Source organism: Harpegnathos saltator, unplaced genomic scaffold (genome assembly GCF_003227715.2).
Source record: "Harpegnathos saltator strain DR-91 unplaced genomic scaffold, Hsal_v8.6 scaffold357, whole genome shotgun sequence".
Classification (NCBI taxonomy): domain Eukaryota; kingdom Metazoa; phylum Arthropoda; class Insecta; order Hymenoptera; family Formicidae; genus Harpegnathos; species Harpegnathos saltator.
Genome location: NW_020230158.1, coordinates 106,506 through 128,258, shown reverse-complemented (window position 1 = coordinate 128,258; position 21,753 = coordinate 106,506). Strand labels below are relative to the sequence as shown.

The window sequence follows — 21,753 nt, the reverse complement described above, 5'->3', positions numbered from 1 at the left end:
CCACAAAGGGGCTCGGGGGCGCGGCGCTCCGGCCGGTCTCTCGGCCGGGTTGGCCTTCCGGTTCCTATTATTGGAGAGAGGGGATCCATCCTCTCTCCTAGCTCCCCTTTTCACCTGACGGGGGCGGGGGAGTGGGGTCCGTCCCCAAACGGGCCTCCACTTCCCTTTTACGAACCCTTACAGACGCGCGGGGGAGGCAGGTCTACACTTCGGGGAGGGAATGCAGGCGTTCTCCTGACTCCTCCCACCACGGTCCGAGCGGTAGGCACCCCGCAGGGATTTTAGTCGGTAAAAGTCCGACATAACTCCCGCCCTCCCCAAGAGGCGGGGGTATCCATGAGGATTTCCCCTGCGTGACAAAAAAATGCAGGTCTAAACTTGTCTCCTTCCCCCGCGCGTACGGAGGCGGGCCCGAGGAGGCCCCCAACGAATCGGGGGCGGCTCCTCGCCCGGCGCCCCCTCGGGCTGTTCAGCCCCGGGGAGCGCCGCCGCTTTCTGCGACGGTTGCCAGGGCGGCATCCCATCCTATTTTTATCTCGCAGATATCTCTCGAACATCTGTAATGATACTTGATCACAAGCTATTAATTTGTAATTATTTTTATGTTTAAAGTAATATAAGAAATATATTTAAAAATTTAATTTAATTCAAATTTAATTATGTTTAATTTATTAGATTAAATTTAACTGTATATATAATTATATACGAATTATGTATGAATTTATGAAATGAGAATTGTGTATGATGAACTACATATATTATAAATGTAATCACGAAGAAGTGTAAATAATACTGTACATATATTATATCAGTAAGAGCGGTTTGAGAAATAGGAAAGAGACTATGGAGTAAAGATTAGAGAAGAATGGAGAAGATATGGTTATTTGATAAGTGGACAATGATGGGGTATGGCGCGGAGATATAGGGATGGAAGGGAAGGAAGGAAATGGAAGGAATATATGATAGGTTCATAAGATAGACAGTGGGAGTGGATTGGAGAACGCCGAAATATATAATTAGGAAGGAGACAGGGAGAGAGAAAATGAGGGGGAGGGCAGAGAAAAAAACTTGGAATTTTGAGAGGAGACTGCAGGAGGATAAGAAGGGAGAGGTGGCGAGAAAATATTGGCAGGAGATGAGGGAAAGGTGGGAGAGGAAGAGGGTGATAGGAACATGGGAACAGGAGAAACAAGAATTTATGAGAGAGAAAAAGATAGGGAAGGAAGAACAAAAGACGTTAGAATATGGGGCGATAGAAAGTAGAGATAGAGAGCTACAGAAGGAAGAAAGATGGGAAAAGATAAGAGGATCAAGATATAATAAGTGGTACAGGTACGTAAAGGAAGAGGGAGTACCAACATATCTGGAAAAGGGATGGGCGAAGAAATGATGGAGGAGGGTGATCAGATTTAGAATGGGTAATGAGATGAGGAAAGGATGGTATTGGGAAGAACAAGAGAAGAAGAGGTATAGAACATGTGTGGGGAAGAAGAGGCATGGGAACATGTATGAAAGGAGTGTATGAGATGGGAGGGAGGTGAAGGAATACGATGGAGGGAGGTAATGGAGAGGATATTGGGAGAGGGAAGTGACGGGAAGGGGTGGATGAGGGAAGTGGAGAGAGGGGAGCGGAAGCAGGGGAGAGGATGGATCGGAGGGGGGAAGGGGGTTGGCAAATGAGTGAGTGGAGTGAGAGAGTAAAGAAACGGAGGTCGACAGTAGATTGTAAGAGGTAGATATTAAGCTAATAGTGTATAAGAATCTAGTGGATAAGATTTAGTATTAAGAAAATAGATATAAATAGTAATAAGTTAGATATAAGTTAGCAGTTAAGAATAGAGGAAAGGAGGAGAGGTTATGTGTGTGTATATATGTATGGGTAGGGCGAACAGGTGGAGACGTGCGAATAAGGTATAGCATTGTATAAAAGATTGTAACCCCGAAAAGGGAAATAATAAAAACTATCTATCTACTATATATATTATATCAATTGCGACCGCTCCTATCGCCTAGGCAGCGGGCAAAACCTCGCGATGACCTATCAGCCGCCCTCCGTCGCTTCCTAAAATTTCACCAAAACGGAAGTTGTTAGGCGCCAGGCACGATTCTCGTGCCCATCAACGCGAACGATAGCTGTAGCGGTGGCGAGGCGACTCAATCGCCTACGAGACCGGTAGCTCCTGTGATTATAGTCGGAGTCGGAGTAGGTCTTTCCTCTCGGGATTCTCGGGAAACAAATGGTATTAAGTTGAAATAAAGAGGACTCAAGATTTCTAACAGGAATCAAACGTATATCTCCGCCCGCGCAACCACGGGATTACAATTCTTTATTCTCTTCCGGACGACAACGGAATCCCACCCGAATCGCTACTCAGCGATAGATCTTCGGTATAAAGCGGTGACTCGCGGACCGCTGACAAAAGTTCCTCGAATGACTCCTGACGGAGAGGCGATAGTGACCCCGGTGTGTCCTCGCGGCACGCGACCCGCGATTTCGATAGCTGCCGACACCCGTTTACGAGAGAGAGACGCCCTGCTCCCCGCGTTCCGCGGGAAGACTGCCAAACGGCTTCGGCCACCACTACTCAACATAAATTTTCGCTAAAGTCCGACAGCCGCCAATCGGTCCCGCCGCGCAAGCGATTCACACAGACAAAGGGCTACTACAGAAAGATACTCTTACACGTTCGCACGCCTACGGCAGTCTCCCTCGGGTAAGTCGCGCTCCTCCGCTCGTCAGATCCGCTCGCTCTCCTCCTCGCCCCATGCGCTCGCTCGATCTCTCTTTCTCTCTTTCTGGCTCGCTTCCGCCCGGGCCCTCACCACGGCACTGGTTCCGCCTCGACAACGGAGGCAATACTTGCGTTATTCGCAATATCTAGATGCGGTCCACCGTTGGAGCTAGGGCGGTACACACACGACACCAATTTGCGGCCACTCGTGACTCTAATCTCGGTAGCTCTTTTTTTTTCGGCAACGAACAATTTCGACGGTCGTTCCAAAATCGCGTCCTCGCCAAGAGTGGATCTTTCTCGTCCGACCCCGAGAGACGCTGCTCCGGTTGCTCCTTCCCTGCTCCAATTTTTTTCCTTCCGGGATTACGCGACGTCAAGATGTTGCTCTATATTTTCCTTCCTTTCCACGAGCATCTTCCGCGTTATCCAGGCTCCTCGTTATCATGTGTCGTGTCCAGGTTTGTTTTCTTTGCTGCGACAATATACAAAAATACATCGACAGCGGTGCGATGTTAACGGCACGATCGTTCGAAAACAAAATTAGGAGCGGGCCAACAACATCACCTGAGAGGTCCTTTAGTGCGCTCGGCGGCTCCTCGATTCCTCCCCTCCTTCCTCCTCGGTCCAATTTCCCTCGTCCGCTGCTCCTGCTGGTCGGAGGCTACCCGCGGCGAAGGGGCACACACGTTATCGGGACGCAGGAGTATCATCAAAAAGAAAAAGGAAAGCAATCCCGCACTCGTCGGTACGAGATCGCTCGCCAGTACGAAATGCATTCGCGACAAAGTATCGATAAAACGCAGGTCGCCCCGCGGGCGCGGGCGAGCGCAACGTCCCCAGGACCCTCTCGGAGGCCCTCCGCCTCTTGTGACGCGCGAACAGCCAAAATCGCCACGTCACACAATAAATAAACTGTTGATTGTCAAGCCAAAATAGCCTTATTACATTTTACCAAAAACAAATTTTATCAAAGATAATATTTTATAAGTATTTAAAAATGTCCAAATATAATCTATGATTAACCCTTTAACTGCTGAGATATTAAATTACCAGTATGACCCTCTTCGCTGAGTTATTTTTACAATTATAAAATATTTTATAATGATAAGAGATGGCACTATATGCCCGTTCAATTCAAATGCTTTTTACAAACTAAATTAAATGGGTATTACACATTGAAAGTCGAAATCGAGTAAACTCGATCGTAGCAAGGCCGCCATTTTTTTTCATACTCGAGTTATCTCGACCGTAGCAGTTAAAGAGTTAATATTGCTATAAAACAATTTAAATATTAGATGTGTGAATGAATTCGGTCCGTTTTTTCTTCTAAAAAAGACTTTAGTATGAAAAATATGAAAAAGTACACTAATCAAAGTATTTGCCATCGCTTGCTATTATTTTTTCCCATCTGTCTGGCAGTTGTTGCATTCCGTGACGGAAAAACGACACGTCCTTCGAAGCAATCCATTCATTGAGCCATTTTTCTATTTCTTCATAATTGTTGAAGTACTGGTCCGAAAGGCCGTGTGCCATCGATCTGAACAAGTGATAATCGGATGGAGCAATATCTGGTGAATACGGCGGGTGAGGTAAAACGTCCCAGCTAAGTACTTCCAAGGTGTCCTTCACAATCTTTCCAACATGTGGCCGAGTGTTATCGTGTTGTAAGATCACTTTATCGTGTCTCTTTGCATAATCCGGCCGCTTATTCTTCAATGTGTTGTTTAAACGGATCAATTGTTGTTGGTAAAGTTCGGCAGTGATGATTTGGCTCTGTTTAATAGTTCATGATACACCACACCCTTCTGGTCCCACCATATACAGAGCATTACTTTCTTGCCGTGAATATTCCGCTTTGGTATCGATGTGGATGGATTTCCTGGGCCGCTAATGGATTTCCTTCGTTTGGGACAGAGCTCGGCAAAATGTGCACGCGACGGCCGATTTTCGACTATCTCCGCCCACCGCTATTCCCTTTACCGCGCCGCTCCGCGCGCTGCCTACAAGCCGCTCGAGCCTCAGGAGCGTGTTTCCAATAGTTTTCACATTACCCATAAGGTACTATTGTTGACATGTTTTTTTAAAATGGTATCCCCAGTAAGCCTCTTCATTTTTCAAAAATGAAGTTTATAAAAATGAGAAGTGTTCTTCTTTAAGCGACGATTACTTACGACGTCTCATGCGGTTCACTACATGCAATATCCAAATTAACATTTCCACTCTTACCAATAAAAGACGCCGAAAATCGAATTGAATATTCTTCATTTAACATATTTTATTTCGCTTCTGTTCAATTAGTTATGGGTTGTTACAGTCATCAGTGGATTAGGCTTACTGGGGACACCACTTAAAAAAAAAACGCGTTAACAATAGTACTTCATGGGTGACGTGGAAAACTATTGGAAACACGCTCCTGAGACTCGAGCGGCTTGTGGACAGCGCGCGGAGCGGCGAGGTAAAGGGAATAGCAGTGGGCGGAGATAGTCGAAAATCGGCTGTCGCGTGTACATTTTGCCGAGCTCTGGTGTTGGATTATCGAAATATATCCACTTTTCATCTCCATTCACAATACGATGCAAAAAACCCTTTCTTTTTTGCCTGGCAAGCAAGATTTCAGACATGGCTTTTCGCTTCTCGATGTCTCTTTTTTTCCGTATGGTACCCATCTTCCTTCTTTGTAAATCTTTCCCATGGCTGCCAAACGCACAGAAATTGTTGATCGATCAACGTTCAACAATTGCGCGAGTTCATGTTGCGATTGACACGGATCTTCACCGATTAGCGCCTGCAATTCCTCGTCCTCGAACTTCTTCGGCTGACCTGGTCGAGGTTTGTCATCGACACTGAAATCAACACTTTTAAAACGTCGAAACCATTCTCTGCATGATTTATCGGTGGGAGCACTTTCACCATAAGCTTCTACAAGCATTCGATGAGCTTCAGCGGCTGTTTTCTTCAAATGAAATCAGAAAATGAGGACTTCCCGGAAATGATGCTTTTTTGGCTCGAATTTCAACATTTTCGAATCAGATAAACACGATGTTATTGTTACAAACCCAAACGTTTATCAACTGAATATTATTGCCAGATATCAAAACTAAAAAATAAAGCCTTTTGCAGACATTAGAGGTTAGAAAATTACATAGTACAGCAATTGACCGCCAAATGGACCGAATTAATTCACACCTGCACATATCTGCTTATAGATTTACGACAGAGTTTGGCACAATTTGCACATTTGGCCCGATTTTCAGCTCGCTTCGCCTATCGCTATTCCTCTTTTGTCTTCTTCCGCGGCTCACCAATCGCACAAAACTCAGTAACATACGACACGCGGAAAAAAACATGTCAATAGTATAATGGCGCGCAAAAGTTTCGAGCCATAGTGTCTTTTTAAGATACATGACAATATATTGATTTGCTCTAAAAATTAATTATGTAAAATAGTTGACATAATATTCTTACAAATAATAGTACAGTTACAAAATTTTGAAATTACGTAGTTTCTAATTATTTAGTCATATAATATTTATATGTGTTCGAAAGTATTGAGCCATATTCTTGTTGTGACTTTATGAGTCCGGTTTGTTTACGTTTCTTATGAAACTCCTTCGTAAATATTTGCTTTAACTAAGGTTCAGTCTATTGTCTACCGCAATGTCGAAACATACAAGCCTTTAGTTACGCGAAGCCGTGATTAATTTTTCTCAACAAGGGAAGGTTTCTCGCGAAATTGCTAATTGCTTATTAATTAATAACAGTATTGTAAATAGGATTATTGGTAAATATAAGTTGACGAATTCTCTAACTGATAAACCACGAAACGGAAGACCTCGCAAAACTACAAAGCGCGTCGATAAAATGATTAAAAGAAAGTCAATAGCAGATGTTAGAAAAACTGCCATGAATATTTCTCAAGAACTACGAGAACAAAATCTTGCTGATATTAGTCGAAGTACAATATCTCGACGTCTAAAGGAAGTAGACCTTTTAGGATGTGCTGATGTAAAAAAACCATTAATTAGTGCAAAAAAAAAAGCTCGATTAAATTTTGCACGGAAATTTGAACATTGAACTGAAGTTGATTGGCGAAAAGTACTTTTCTCTGACGAGTCAGAGTTTCAGTTATTCGGAAGTGACGGTAGAAAGTATATACGACGTCCAACAGGCACAAGATATAACTCAAGATACCAAATTCCTACCGTAAAACATGGTGGAGGTAACATGATGGTTTGGGGATCATTTTCTTATAATGGAGTTGGTCCATTGGTTGAGATCACGGATACTATGGACGCTATAATGTATCAACATATATTGACATAGCATATGCTGCCATATACAACTCAAAACATGCCACGTGGTTGGATTTTCCAACAAGATAACAATCCCAAACATTCATCAAAACTAATAAAAGAATTTTTCATCGTGAAAAAAATGCGGGGTTCTTGACTGACCCTCGCAATCGCCGGACTTTAATCCTATTGAGCATTTGTGACAAGGACTCAAACTACGTGCAGGAAATAAGAAACACTCCAATAAAGTTGAATTATGACAAGATTTGCAAACTCAATGACAAAATTTACCTCAAGATCGCATTTCTAATTTAATAGCATCAATGCCTCGCCGTTGTGCTGCAGTGATTGCTTCTAAAGGCATGGCAACAAATTAAGTTTAAAAATACGTTGACAACATTTTCTGTTATTATTTTTCAATAATATATTTTTCTTATGCATAAGAAAACTTTTTGGCGCATTACTTTTGTACTGTTTGTAATAAGACATTGTATAAAAATAAAGTATTTAGAATTAAGAGTTTGTATAGTTTATATAATTGTATGACAAATAAATACATTTTGTTTATATATATGTGTAAAGTTTTTAGCGCTCATTATGAAATGAATATATAATAATAATTGTGTGGCTCAAAACATGGCTTTTACACGCCACTATAGGTAACGTAAAAAACTATTGAAAACAGATTCACACATCATACGTTACTGAGCCGCGCACGGGGGAAAACGTAAGAGAAATAGCGATAGGCGGTGCGAACTGAAAATAGGGAAAAATGTATATATTATGCTAATCTGATTTATGATACTTAAAAAAACAAAAAAATATTTATCAATAACGGGAAGTCGTTTAATATCTAAGAAAATAGGTTATATCTAGTAAGCAAATTAATCGCAAATTGCACGCAAAGAGCATCGGCAAAAAATGCCCGTTTTCGGTACCTCGATTTTTGAAACTTTTTTTATGTCAAATGGTTACTTATGATGACCCAAAAATTCCTGCAAAATTTCAAGATGAGCATATGCCCCGTTTAAGAAATATAGGGGGTCAAAGTTGACCATGTCCAATTAAAAAATATAGCAGCTTCACATTTATACTCCAATAATAATGTCCAAAAAATTCAGCCGAAATGGTTCTTTTAAGATTTTTGGCTGGTGATTACGAATCTGAAGTCAGATTTTAAAAATTCAAAATGGCGGATCCAATATGGCGGACGAATTTTTCTTAAATTCATCAGATTCACTTGAAACTCGTTACTCGGGGGTTTTTGGGGTCGCTGATTACGAATCTAATGGTTAATTAACTTTTAACCAACACTAAATCTTCTTTGTCACTACATTAAACCTACTTTAACCCTACATAGAATCTATTTTGTCCTACAATGGACCTATTTTTCCTTACATTGGACCTACATTCTACCTAGGAGCGGTGAGCGTCGAGCGGACTGAGTCTCGTTTTAAAGAGTTCGGCCTAGAGTTACGAAACCCTGAAAACAAAAGACGATCAGCAGATCATCATTTCATTAACATTCCATTCCATCCTACATTTTATTTGTATCGTATGCTTGCGAATGTAATAAAATAAAAGTTTCAGTTTCGAAAATCTGGAAATATTGTTGTTTGAAAAATATTATTAATGACAAATGGTAAGATTTTTTTTGTATTCTTTGTTTTTTCATGCTAATGACTTAAATCTATGCTTTTTTGTTGGTTGGATTTGGCATTACATCTTGCCTTCGTTGGTTGGATTATTACATCTTGCCTTTGTTGGATATGTAGAATCCGTCATTTTGAATTTTTAAAATCTGATATCTCTTTCGTATTTGGTGAACCCCAAAAACCCCCGAGTAACGAGTTTCAAGTGAATCTGATGAATTTAAGAAAAATTCGTCCGCCATATTGGATCCGCCATTTTGAATTTTTAAAATCTGACTTCAGATTCGTAATCACCAGCCAAAAATCTTAAAAGAACCATTTCGGCTGAATTTTTTGGACATTATTATTGGAGTATAAATGTGAAGCTGCTATATTTTTTAATTGGACATGGTCAACTTTGACCCCCTATATTTCTTAAACGAGGCATATGCTCATCTTGAAATTTTGCAGGAATTTTTGGGTCATCATAAGTAACCATTTGGCATAAAAAAAGTTTCAAAAGTCGAGGTACCGAAAACGGGCATTTTTTGCATGGGACTTGCCGAGGCTCTTTGCAGTAAATTCGATCAAAAACCCGTATCAAAACCATAGCCATCTACGTCCGCATTTAGTTCGTGTTTTGATGTCAAGGCATGTTGCCGGATAAATTGCAACAAAAACCGCGTAAATTTACTGCAAATTGCTCAGCAGTAAGCTTTATTGCATATTAGCGGCAATTTGGCAACAGAATTTTAGAACTAGATCCTGCATCAAACTTGTTACCTATCTGCCATTAAAAATTGATAGATTGAAACTGTGCTCGTAAGGACAATGTTAAAAGATTCTGTTTTGTGCCCCTCGAGGCAACGGACAAAACCTATTAGAAACGTTATGAATAAGTATCTGAAAATGAACCTTGGAATGTCCAGAAGTAGGGGGAAATTGTTGATACTAAAACAAAAATACATATTATGAAAGATAAGGATAAATTTACGGAAGAGTTTCTGTGTTCTAAGTGCTACGTATTTTCACTATTGTTTTAAAGAGAATAAAAAACTAATATTTTTAATAGTTTTTTAATACTAAAACCAACAAGAGGATGCAATTTTCAATATACCATTTGTCCCACAAGAACTAGGATCTCAAAAGAGTGTCTTGACTCAATGTTACAAAACACTGTTTTTCTGTCCCTCGTGAGAACAGGTAAAACATATTGAGAACTACTTGGACTGGTGTATATTTCATGGTGATAAAGCTTAACATGTCCAGAAATACGGGGAAATTCTTCAGTTTTGAGATAGAAATATATTTTAACAGTATTGTGAGAAGGAAGGTGCGAAGGAAGTATTACAGACCTAATATGTATTACTAGCATAGTATTTGTTTATAAATATAAGTTTACCTAGTTTTGAAGACTTTTTGGTGTCACTTGAAACCAGTTTTAATGAATTTTTCTGCTTTTGGCGACAATCATCAAAAGTGGAAATCACCAAAACCAGTTACAAGTCAACAGGAAAGTCGTAAAAACCTGTTAAATATTCATTTTTTAACACTTTGAAGTGGAGTTGGACTGTTCTCGTACAATTGTACTGTTAATAAAAAGGGGGAGTGTTATTTATTGATTGTTAGCTCTTTTATTATTAGCTCTTCTCGAAGCTATTATTACATCAGTTCTTTTCAGAACTTTTTCTTTTAGGTTCCAACATAGTTGAAAATATCAGTTTAAACACGTTCCAAAATACCAGTAAGAATTTTCAGAAGAAAAACAATTACAATGCCGACTGTAGTACAAAAATTGCAAAAAACGAAAATAATTTTTGACTTGGCGGTATGTGGTTAATCAGCTGAGCTACAGTCGCCGCCACTTTCGAGCCAAACTGTATGAAGTGGATGAGAGGACCTGACTTTGTTCCTTGGCCGTAGCTATATAAAAAGGTTTAAAAAAAGGTAAATTGATGTAATTTGGTTAACACATATGTTCATCAAACAACATTCATCTGATCAAAAAGAAAAATCAATATGTTCATATTTAATTTTATTGATTTAACTTTAGGTTTTATACTACATTCGAAAAAGAAGAATTGATAATTGCCAGCTGTTTGTACCCCAAATTCAAATTGAGTTGGTTAGCCGGAGATAAGCGAAAACTTATGCAAACATATTTAGAAGATTTATTAGAGATCTCTTCAGCTGAAAATTCTTTGATGTCTGATAAGTATTATGATAACAATGACTTTTTTAATTTCAAACAGCAAACATCAAATGAGGAATCTGCTTATGATGAATAGCAAAGATTTTTAAAGTCAACAGACACTAATGTCCAAATATTAAATTCATATCCACTAATTAAGAAACTTTTCATTAAGTACTGCATTAAACACTGCAATACCAAACAGTGCATCAGTTGAAAGACTCTTTAGTGTCAGTGGTAATCTTAACGCTGCAAAGGAATCGCCTACGTGATGATAGCATGGAACATCGACTTTTGTTAAAACTGACCAAGTTATATTGTTAAACTGCTATGTAAGGCTCTACATTACACACACCTTACAGTCGTAAGGTGATAGAAATTAATAAATTAGTTAAATATTCTCCTTTCTCCAATTTCTTGCGATCTTACGATTTCTGTATAATAGCTATCTTAAAGGAAAAATAAATACTAATTTTTATAATGTAATATATCTTATAAATTCAATATTTATTTTTTCCTTTAAGATAGCCAAATCTGTGTTAACAAATTTTGAGCAAAGCCTGTTATCAACTTTTGTTAGCAAATAGGCAACAAATTTGATGCAAGTTCTGTTATATTAAATCCTGCTGCCAAACTGCCACCAGATACGGAGGATGGACAAAATAATGTGAACACCATGCTAAATATTACATATTTGTTTATGTTGGACCCCCTGCCAAGGTATGAACGGTGCGGCGCGTATATGTGGCGCACTTTACGTAGTAACCGTTCTAGTTTATATTTCAGTATACTACTCGCTTTGTTCTGCGACGGTGACAATCAGACGGTGAAATGGGCGACCTGTCAGACTTCGAAAGAGGACAAATCGTGGGTGCTCGGTTAGCAGGAGCATCTGTGACGAAAACGGCTGAACTGTTTAACGTTTCACGAACGACAGTATCCACTGTGATGACAGCCTATACAAAACATGGCAAAACAACATCTGCGAAGAGAAGGAGTGGGCGCAAAACAACGTTAACAGACAAAGACCGCCGAATATTAAAAAGGATTGTGGCCAAGCAACATAAAACTACCGCAGCAAAGGTGAAGGTACCGGAGCAGAACTCAAGTCACCTGAACAATCTTGTTTCGACAAAAATAGTGCAGCGGAAGCTTCACAAAAGTAACATTTATGGCAGGGCTGCAATTTCAAAACCTCATAATGGATGCCAACGCAAAGCTGCGAAACAAGTGGTGCCACGATCATAAAACTTGGACGATTGATGATTGGAAAAACGAACGTAGTATGGTCTGATGAATCATCGTTTACTTTGTTCCCTACAAATGGCCGGGTTTATGCATGGAGAGCCCCCAAAGAAGCCTACGATCCGGACTGCTTACTACCCACAGTCAAGCACGGGGGTGCCTCCGTGATAATTTGGGCGGCTATATCATGGTATTCCGCTGGTCCGATTATTATACTCAATGGCCGTATTACTACGAATGAATATCTAAATATTCTCAATGATGAAGTTCTTACTATGACCAGTATATTGTTGCCAAACACTGCCATATTTCAAGACGATAATGCGTCCATATACAGGGCAAAAAGTTCAGTTTTGGTTCGAGGAACATCGGAATATTATCAAGCATCTATCCTGGCCAGCACAATCGCCAGATCTCAACATCATTGAGCCGCTATAGGAAGTTTTGGAGCAGAGAGTGAGGAGCAGATTTCCATTTCCATCATCATTGAGGCAATTGGCAGAGATGGTGGAAGAATGGGACAACATTCCGTTGGATACTATCCGTACACTCTACGAATATATTCCGCGACGAATTACAGCTGTCTTAAAAGCAAACGGTGGCCCTACACGTTATTAATTAACAAATATTGTATATTAGTCAGGTGTTCACATTATTTTGTCCACTCTCTGTATATGACAGAGTCTACTGTCGGGCAATTGCTTCAGATTTGCAGTAAAAACCGCGCAAAACTTGTAATGATTTGATGACAGATTGGCAGCAGAAACAGCGCAGATCTTGTCGCGCGGCAGATTCTGCGCGGTTTTTGCTGCAAATCTGCAGCAATTGCCCGACAGCAGGTTCTGTCATCCATAGCTACGTAAATGCGAACACAGATGGCTATGGTTTTGATGGCTTTTTGGTCAAATTTGCTGCATATTTACGCGCAGTCTGTGGTCAATTTGCTTACTGGGTTAATAATATAAAATAATAAAAATATTTAAATATATACAGGTGTCTCAGAACTTTGGAACATGGGCTCCGTAGGGATATGGAGCTAAGTGAGAGGAACAAAAAAGTCCTGTACCATAATGTGAGAATCGTAGTAGTTTTTTAATAATAACCGCGTAAAGTTTGGTGTTTTCCACGCCCATCGCGGCCTATAGACGCTCCGCGGCAAGCTGTATGCGTAGGGGCTGAGCGATAACGCATCTCGTTTCGCGCTGAATGTTGCGATGGCGTCTTGGTGCTTTGACGCCGCACGACAGTCAGCGCGAGCCGCGTTATCGCTTAGCCCCTACGCATATAGCTTGCCGCGGAGCGTCTATAGGCCGCGCTGGGCGTGGAAAACGCCTAACATTGCGCTGTTATAATTAAAAAACTATTACGATTTTCACATTATGGCACAGGACTTTTTTATTCCTCTTACTTAGCTTCATATCCCTATGGAGCCCGTGTACTAAAGTTCTGAGACACCCTGTATACAGGGTGCACGATTTATCTGAAGACATTGAAATATCTCGAGAACTATGCATTGGATAAAAAAAGTGGTTAATGAAAGTTGTTAGTCTCGAAGGGGGACATCCAATGATACCAAACTCGACCTTCCACCCCACCCCCTGGGGGTAGGGATTGGGGGCAACTTTGAAATCTTAAATGGAAACCCCCATTTTTTATTGCAGATACGGATTCTACGTCACAAAATACGTAAATTTTGTCCGAAACTTTTTTTTTGATTCGTGATAGATGGCGCTGTAATCGCAAAAAATTATATTTTCCGCAATTCTCCAGAAATGATCATTGGACTGAGAAATAAAAAATACCTGTTCAATATTTTTAAAGAACATAATAAAAGTTATTCCCCCTTCCATCCTCTCGGGGTAGGATGGGTGGTAACGTTCAAATCTCAAATGGGAACCCAAATCGAAGAGGGAACTGCTCGACGCGCCACTGTGGGTGTATGGCGAACTACAGCTTATTATAAAAGGCAGTGCAATGCGGTCAAAGCTCACTTTTCTTTCAGAATTAGAACTGAAAGCATCTCTAACAATTTCATTTTACTTGACTAGTTTTTATTACCTGCATATCTACCCTTCATTCTTTGAGCAGAATTGCAAGTGGAAAATGAATTCTGCAACCGTAGAAGAAAAAATTGAAATGATTCTGATTTATGGTGAATGTAGGAGAAATGTTGACGATGCTATTGCCTTGTATGCTGAGCGTTTTCCAGACGATGTTCGCTCACGTTCTTTTTTTTACAAAGCTGTGACTGGCTTTATCTCGGATAGCAGCGTACAAACTAAAAAAAGAAAACGAAGAACTGTTACAGGAGAAGTTAATGAAATAGCTGTGCTAGCAGCTGTTCACCACAACCCACAGGTAAGCACTCGGCAATTACATCGTGATTTCGGAATTTCCGGAGATAGTATTCGCAGAATATTGCATCGTCATAAGTATCACCCATATCACATTTCACTGCATCAAGAACTTCATGGCGATGATTTTCATAATCGAGTGGTGTTTTGTGAATGGGCACTTCAACAAATGCAAACGAACCCCAATTTCATTGCTAATGTATTGGATGAGTGCAAAAGTTCGTGCGGAGTTTGTGAGTAAAAGTCATACAGTGATTAGGCAAACAAAAATCTTTATTCAATCAATGATATATTCTCCATCGTTTTCTATAATCTTTTCCCAACGTTCTGGCAGCATACGGATGCCTCGATCATAAAAACTGCGCGGTTTAGATTCGAAGAACGAAGAGACGCCGTTTTTTAAGGCCTCCAAAGAGTCAAAGTTTTTTCCATTTAAATAATTTTGCAATGACCGGAACAAGTGATAGTCAGATGGTGCGATATCAGGAGAATACGGTGGATGCGTTAAGACATCCCATTTCAGGCTTTTCAGTTTGCGCAGCGTCTTTTTTGAAACGTGTGGTCTGGCGTTGTCATGATGAAAGACGACTCCCTTGCGATTTGACAAAATCGGACGTTTCTCTTTTATTTCTCGATTCAGATTGGTTAATTGGCGACAGTACTTGTCCGAATCAATCGTTTCGCCAGCGGGGAGAAGCTCGAAATAGATTATGCCCTTGCAATCCCACCAAACAGAGAGCATCACCTTCATCGGGTGCAAACTGGCCTTTGGCATTGCGTCACCATGCTTACCTGATTGTTTCCATGTCCGTTTGCGCTGAACATTGTTGTAGAGGACCCATTTCTCATCGCCCGTCACTAGTCGATCCAAAAACGACTCGTTATTGAGCCGCTCGAGTAAAGAAACGGCTGCAGAAATTCGCTTGATTTTGTTCTTCTCGGTCAGCAAATGGGGTACCCGTATATCGAGCTTCAAATCGAATCCCATCTTTTTTAAACGCCGAAAAGCGGTTGATCGGTCAACGTTTAGTGCTGTAGCAACTTCTTCTGTTGAAATTCGCGGATTATTGAGCACTAAAGTACGCAAAACATCGTCATCAATGTCAGAAGGTCGACCAGAGCGTGGCTCGTCTTCAAGGTTAAATTCTCCGCGCCGAAATTTAGCAAACCATTTTTCCACAGTTAGTTTAGCTGGTGCTTCATCCTGGTAAACATCCTGAATGTTTTTTTACGGCTGCGGCAACGTTTATTCCCTTCCGAAACTCGTAAAGCATAACATGCCGTAAATGCACCTTATCGATACTCATTTTTAAAGTGATATTTCTCGAAGCAGTTTGTATGAAAACAAATGATTTTTTTTTAATAACAGCTGAAGACGTCACCTTTCCAACGTTATATAATATGTAGATGGAAGTATTAATGACAACACTTTACGACGCTTATAACTCCATCTATTGAAACTCCGCACGAACTTTTGCACTCACCCAATACTATTTTCAGATGAGTCTACATTCACAAACCATGGTGGCGTTAATCGACATAACATGCATTACTGGAGTGTAGAAAATCCCCACTGGTTACGACAAGTTAAACATCAACGTCCTTAGTCGGTTAACGTTTGGTGTGGAATCATAGGGAACAGACTCATTGGTCCTTATTTTATTGAAGGTAATTTGAATGGAATCAAATATCGAAATTTCCTGGAACAGGAACTACCACCACTACTTGATGATGTTGCCTTGGACGTTCGACAAAGTATGTGGTTTCAGCATGACGGTTGCCCAGCGCATAACTCAATAGCAGCATGGGAAGTATTAGACCGTGATTACAATGGTCGGTGGATTGGCAGAGGTGGCCCGATTAATTGGCCTGCTAGGTCGCCTGATTTGACATCGCCGGATTTCTTTCTGTGGGGTTACCTAAAAGATAAGGTTTATCAACAAGTGCCAACAACTCGTGAAAACATGGTAGAACGCATAAGAAACGCTTACGCTGAAACTCCCGCAGATATGCTTCTATCCTGTGTACAGTCATTTGAAAAAAGGATCAATAAATGTATTGAAGTTGAAGGTAAAAATTTCGAACACTTACTCTAATTAATTTAACAGTGAGAGGCAAGGGGACTCACATTAAAAAAGCACCCGAAGGGAATATAAAACTACTATGTCCTCGTCGTTGTTCCTGTGTAACGCTAAAAGTAGTTTCTCGGAAAAATTCAACGCTATCTATCACAAATGAAAAAAATTGTTTCAATAAAAATTTCACGTACAATCTAATTCTGCAATGAAAAATGTGGGTCCCAATTTGAGATTTGAACGTTATCACCCACCCTACCCCGAGAGAATGGGGGGGAATAACTTTTATTATGTTCTTTAAAAATATTGAACAGGTATTTTTTATTTCTCAATCCAATGATCATTTCTGGAGAATTGCAGAAAATATAATTTTTTGCGATTACAGTGCCATCTATCACGAATCAAAAAAAAAGTTTCGGACAAAATTTACGTATTTTGTGGCGTAGAATCCGTATCTGCAATAAAAAATGGGGATTTCCATTTAAGATTTCAAAGTTGCCCCCAACTCCCACCTCCAGGGGGTGGGGTGGGAGGTCGAGTTTGGTATCATTGGATGTCCCCCTTCGAGACTAACAACTTTCATTAACCACTTTTTTTTATCCAATGCATAGTTCTCGAGATATTTTAATGTCTTCAGATAAATCGTGCACCCTGTATATACAGGGTGTCCCATTTTAATGTCCCACTCCAAATAACTTTTATTTTCTATTGTAGAAAACAATGTTTCAAACAAAAATTGTATGGTTTTGAAGACGGCATAAGATGATGCCATTAGTTTGACATTGAATAGTTTTTTGAAGGTCACATGAAGGTCATCTTTAATTTCTTAAATGGAACTACCTACTTTTCATTACATATTCTTCTAGTTTACATCGATAACTTTCCAAAACTCTATAATTAAGTACCTTTTCGTTAAGTACTTTTTAAGTTATAAGGCAAGATCGAAAGCACGATACGGCCGGTGAAAGCAAGATCGAAAGCAGGATCCGGCTGGTCAATGCTAAATTGGAGCAGTACAATTATTGTAGGTGTTCGGAAAGATTGCCATTTACTTGGATACAAATATCCAACCTATGGCGAAAATCATCCCGCACTTTTCGAAGGACATCTGCGTTTATGTTCGTACATGTCTCTCGAATACGTTCCTTCATGTTTTCCGCTGTTGTAGGCTCTTCCGCATAAACTTTTTCTTTTACGTATCCCCAAAAGTAAAAATCGAGAGGGGTTAAGTCAGGTGATCTTGGTGGCCATTCATAAGTCCGACTACCCATTCCAATCTATCTATTATTAAATCTATTATTTAAATAATTCGTAACATTTCGGGATTTGTGAACTGGTACTCCATCCTGCTGAAATCACATTCGGTTAAGCAAGTAATTATTGACATGTCGCAAAAGGTTAGGCAGATCATTCTGAGCCGGGGTGTCGGGGAGGCAATACGGGAGTAGTTCCCTGACTCCCCCCACCACGATCCGAAAGGTAAATACTCCGGTGGGGTTTTAGCCGGTAGGAGTCCAGCATAATCCCCGCCCTCCCTAAGGGACGGGGGTATCCATGATGGATTTCCCCACTGTTATAAAAAAAAAGGCAGATCATTCTGAAGAAATGCTAACTAATATTGCGCGTTTAGATTCTGTTCAAAAAAGTATGGGCCTATGATGTCATTTCCAAGAATACCTACCTAAATGTTAATAAACCATTGTCTTTGAAATTCTTGGCTCCTTTGCCAATGAGGATTTTGATCAGAGTAATAATGATAAGTATGTCTATTAACGCCTCTTCTATTACCGAACGTGGCTTCATCAGAAAAGAGCATTTCTGCGATAAAATGTGGATTTCTTCGAATTTAATTTAAGGCCCAGTTACAAAATTGCAAGCGTCGTTCGAAATCCCTCTGTTTTAATTTCTGGGTTAGATGGATATGGTAGGAGTGGAATCTATTTATTTTAAGTATACGATTTACTATCGATTTCAATATGCCGTGTGGTCTCTCGATTTGTCTGGTGCAAATTTGGGGATTCAATACAGCGGCACTCAAGACAACCAATGAATTTGCCTCACTTGATCCAGATTTTTGTCGTATCCTTTTTAAACTGCCCTGCTGTGCCCTCTCGGTGAGTTTTCTTATTGTCTTTCTACACGGATGACGTCTGTTAGGATACCTTTCAGCATACAGCCTTTCCGCTGCACTGTAATTATTTCCAGCCTCACCCAAAATACGAATCATGTCGACTATTTAATTCGGCGGATCATCAGCCATAATTACAGGACTAATAAAAAATTTCGTAACAATGCTCAAAATATTACATTCTCCAAAAAAATATCGATGCTGTTTAACGTGCATATGGGGTATACTTGAGTAATGGGTATACTTGAGTAATGGGGTATACTTCAGATCGAAACGTGGTTGTCATAGTCAAAATTGGACCGAACGTTCAAAAATCCAAGAAATTGATTTTTTGAATTTTAGGTAGAAAGTGACACGTGCTTTCGATCTTGCCTTGACCGGCCGGATCGTGCTTTCGATTTTGCCTTATAATTTAAAAAGTACTTAAGCAAAAGGTACTTAATTATAGGCTTTTGGAAAGTTCTCGATGTAAGCTAGAATAATATGTAATAAAAGTAGGTAGTTCCATTTAAAAAATTGAAGATGACCTTCATGTGACCTTCAAGAAACTATTCAATGTCAAACTAATGGCATCATTTTATGTCCTCAAAACCATATAACTTTTGTCTAAAACATTGTTTCCTACAATCAAAAATAAAAAAATTATTTGGGGTGGGACAATAAAATGGGAGACATCCTGTATATATTTCTAATTATTTTATGTTCGATTTATATTTTATTTTAGCACCTTTCTTATAATCCTGGATTTACAACAAAAAAAAGTAACGGAAAATAACAAAGTAAAAGTTTCAAGTAACAGTAACGCGTTATTTTCTAAGACCAGTAACGAGTAACAAGTTATTTTTTACCGAAAGTAACGGTAACGGTAACGAATTACTTTTTACTGAAAGTAACGGTAACGGTAACGAGTTGTAGGGCGAAGGGCCCCGTGACGCGCTCTATGGCCGCTGCGAGGGCGCCACTTTAGACATCTCGATGCACGTGCCGCGAGGAAAAAGCAGAAGAAGAGAGAGTCAACCGTTTTGGTGTCGTGTATGGTTGTCGGGAAGAGAAGGATTGTATGTTCTTGAGTTTATCCAAAATATATTCGGCGGCTTTTCTCTTAGTGTCGGGAGTGTTCATCCTTCACCCTCTCTCCCTCTCCCTGCTGGTCCTAAGCGTCGTGAACGAGCGTGGAATACCCCTAACCCTACGTGCGTCGAGGGGATACATAACCTCGCCACAAAGTTACTTTTGACAAGTAACTTTTCCAATTCTGGTATATATATATAAGGTAAGTTGGACATTATCGAACTGAATAAATAAAGCAAATGTTGTATAATGCAAAATAAAACAATTGTTGTAAATGCTATGTCAACAGTACATTAATCTGCTGCATATTTGGTTTTGTTTGCAGATATAATGCCATCGTGTTGTATAAAGAATTGTAAAAGTCGTACATTTTACACCGACAAAAGAAATATAATGTTATGTCCTGCGGAATCACCAGACTACTCGCGGAAGGGCAAAGCGGGATAATGAAAATAAGGAAATCAGTAGGAGGAAAAGCAGCCGACGTGGACTTACACCTGGCGCGAGCCAGTATCATCGGCTACAAGGAATTCAAGCAGGAATTGGTGGCGATTGGCCAGGCGATCGAGACTGAAGAATTACGCCGCCCCTTCCCCTCCATTTAGGACACCACTTAATCAAATCTAGAGATAAGTTTTATAATGATAATCCTAAAGATAATCATACACATAATCATAGGATAAGTACACATATATAAAAAATATATATATAAATATACATGTACTTTTAAAGAGAAAATAATTATAACGAATTTTATTTTTTTTTCTCGATATAATATCTATAAAATCTTAAACTATAGGTAGCAAACTTTTAGGACGAAAGGAAATTTAAAGGTTACTTTCTACCTTTTTTTTTTTATAACCCAGGAGAAACCCCTTATAGGTACCCCGACCCTTGGGGGAGGGCCAGGGTTATGTGGGACTCGCACCCACTAAAACTCCTGGGAGAGACCTCCGGCCGGACCTGATGCGAAGGACGGGGAACAAGTCCCCCATTCCCTCCCATCCGGTTGCTTTCTACCTTTCCTCCTAAAAAAAAAAAAAAAAAATACTCTTATCTAACACATTAGAAGGACGAAAGAAAAAAAGGAAGAGGATTTGGAGGTTGCCTTCTATCTTTCCTCCTTCTAACCCCAAAAATTACAATACATACACAAACACATTTATATCTTAGCTAATAACTTTCAAAAAAGGACAAAGAAAAAGAAGGAAGAGATGGAAGTCACCTTCTATCTCCCCTCCTTTTAATTATATTCTAATCAATCTATAGGTATAGCAACTAAAACTGCGTAGTATGTAAGCTTTGACATAATACACTCCGCTAGCAAATGTTGGCTATCCTCAACATTTGTCTAAGGTGGGGGGTGTTACGTCCTGCGGACTCCACGTACTTTGAATTTGTTGTCGAGTAGGGCGGATTACATTTTATATTATACGACGAAATGTTCATATTCCGCGACCCTCCGAGAACAGTGACGTCACACACATACGCACAGATTTCTCTTTCTTTTTTTCCTCTGCTTTAATCACCGGAGTTTCCTCTATTTCCGTCGGAAAAGATCCGCTGAGTCATTTTGGCCATATATCTCCTCTCCAAATAACCTTAAATAACTTCCCGTTCAGAGCAATAATTTTCTTTGAAGACGGACCGACCAGACAATCTTTCATGCTGTTATATGATATTACTAGCCTTTGATCTTCGGAAACTCATGCTTTCCCATGTCATTTATAAATTATCGCGCACAACCTCTGACTAATCTTAGCGGAACCTTAAAATCTTTTACTGCCATGGATACCCGATCCTTTATCATATTTATCTAAGAACCCCACTAAAACCCCACCTCCGAAAAGTTTGCAACAAAATCCTATACCCATATTTGGACATAAACTTTGGAGCCTGACGCAACTTCCCAAACCCCACCTCTCGACCGAGGTGACGTTTTTGGTAAAATGAAAAGGCTATGCCACTTCTACTTCTCCTTTCGACCGACCTGCAGCCAGGACAGAGTCTTCTCGCCAACACCCCTTCAGG

The 21,753-nt window shown here is 40.0% G+C and overlaps 2 protein-coding genes across 2 annotated transcripts; both read left to right on the top strand.

Annotated features, from left to right (window-relative positions):
• Positions 1-11,680: 11,680 nt before the first annotated feature.
• LOC105181771 (uncharacterized) lies at positions 11,681-12,522 on the top strand. The gene is made up of 2 exons (XM_011138755.1): positions 11,681-12,011; positions 12,134-12,522. Exons 1-2 carry the CDS (start codon positions 11,681-11,683, stop codon positions 12,520-12,522), a joined length of 720 nt encoding a protein of 239 aa, XP_011137057.1.
• Positions 12,523-14,197: 1,675 nt separating this feature from the next.
• Positions 14,198-16,247, top strand: LOC112588954 (uncharacterized). The gene is made up of 2 exons (XM_025300330.1): positions 14,198-14,452; positions 15,949-16,247. The coding sequence occupies exons 1-2, from the start codon at positions 14,198-14,200 to the stop codon at positions 16,009-16,011; spliced, it is 318 nt and encodes a 105-aa protein (XP_025156115.1). The 3' UTR covers positions 16,012-16,247.
• The last annotated feature ends 5,506 nt before the right edge of the window (positions 16,248-21,753 follow it).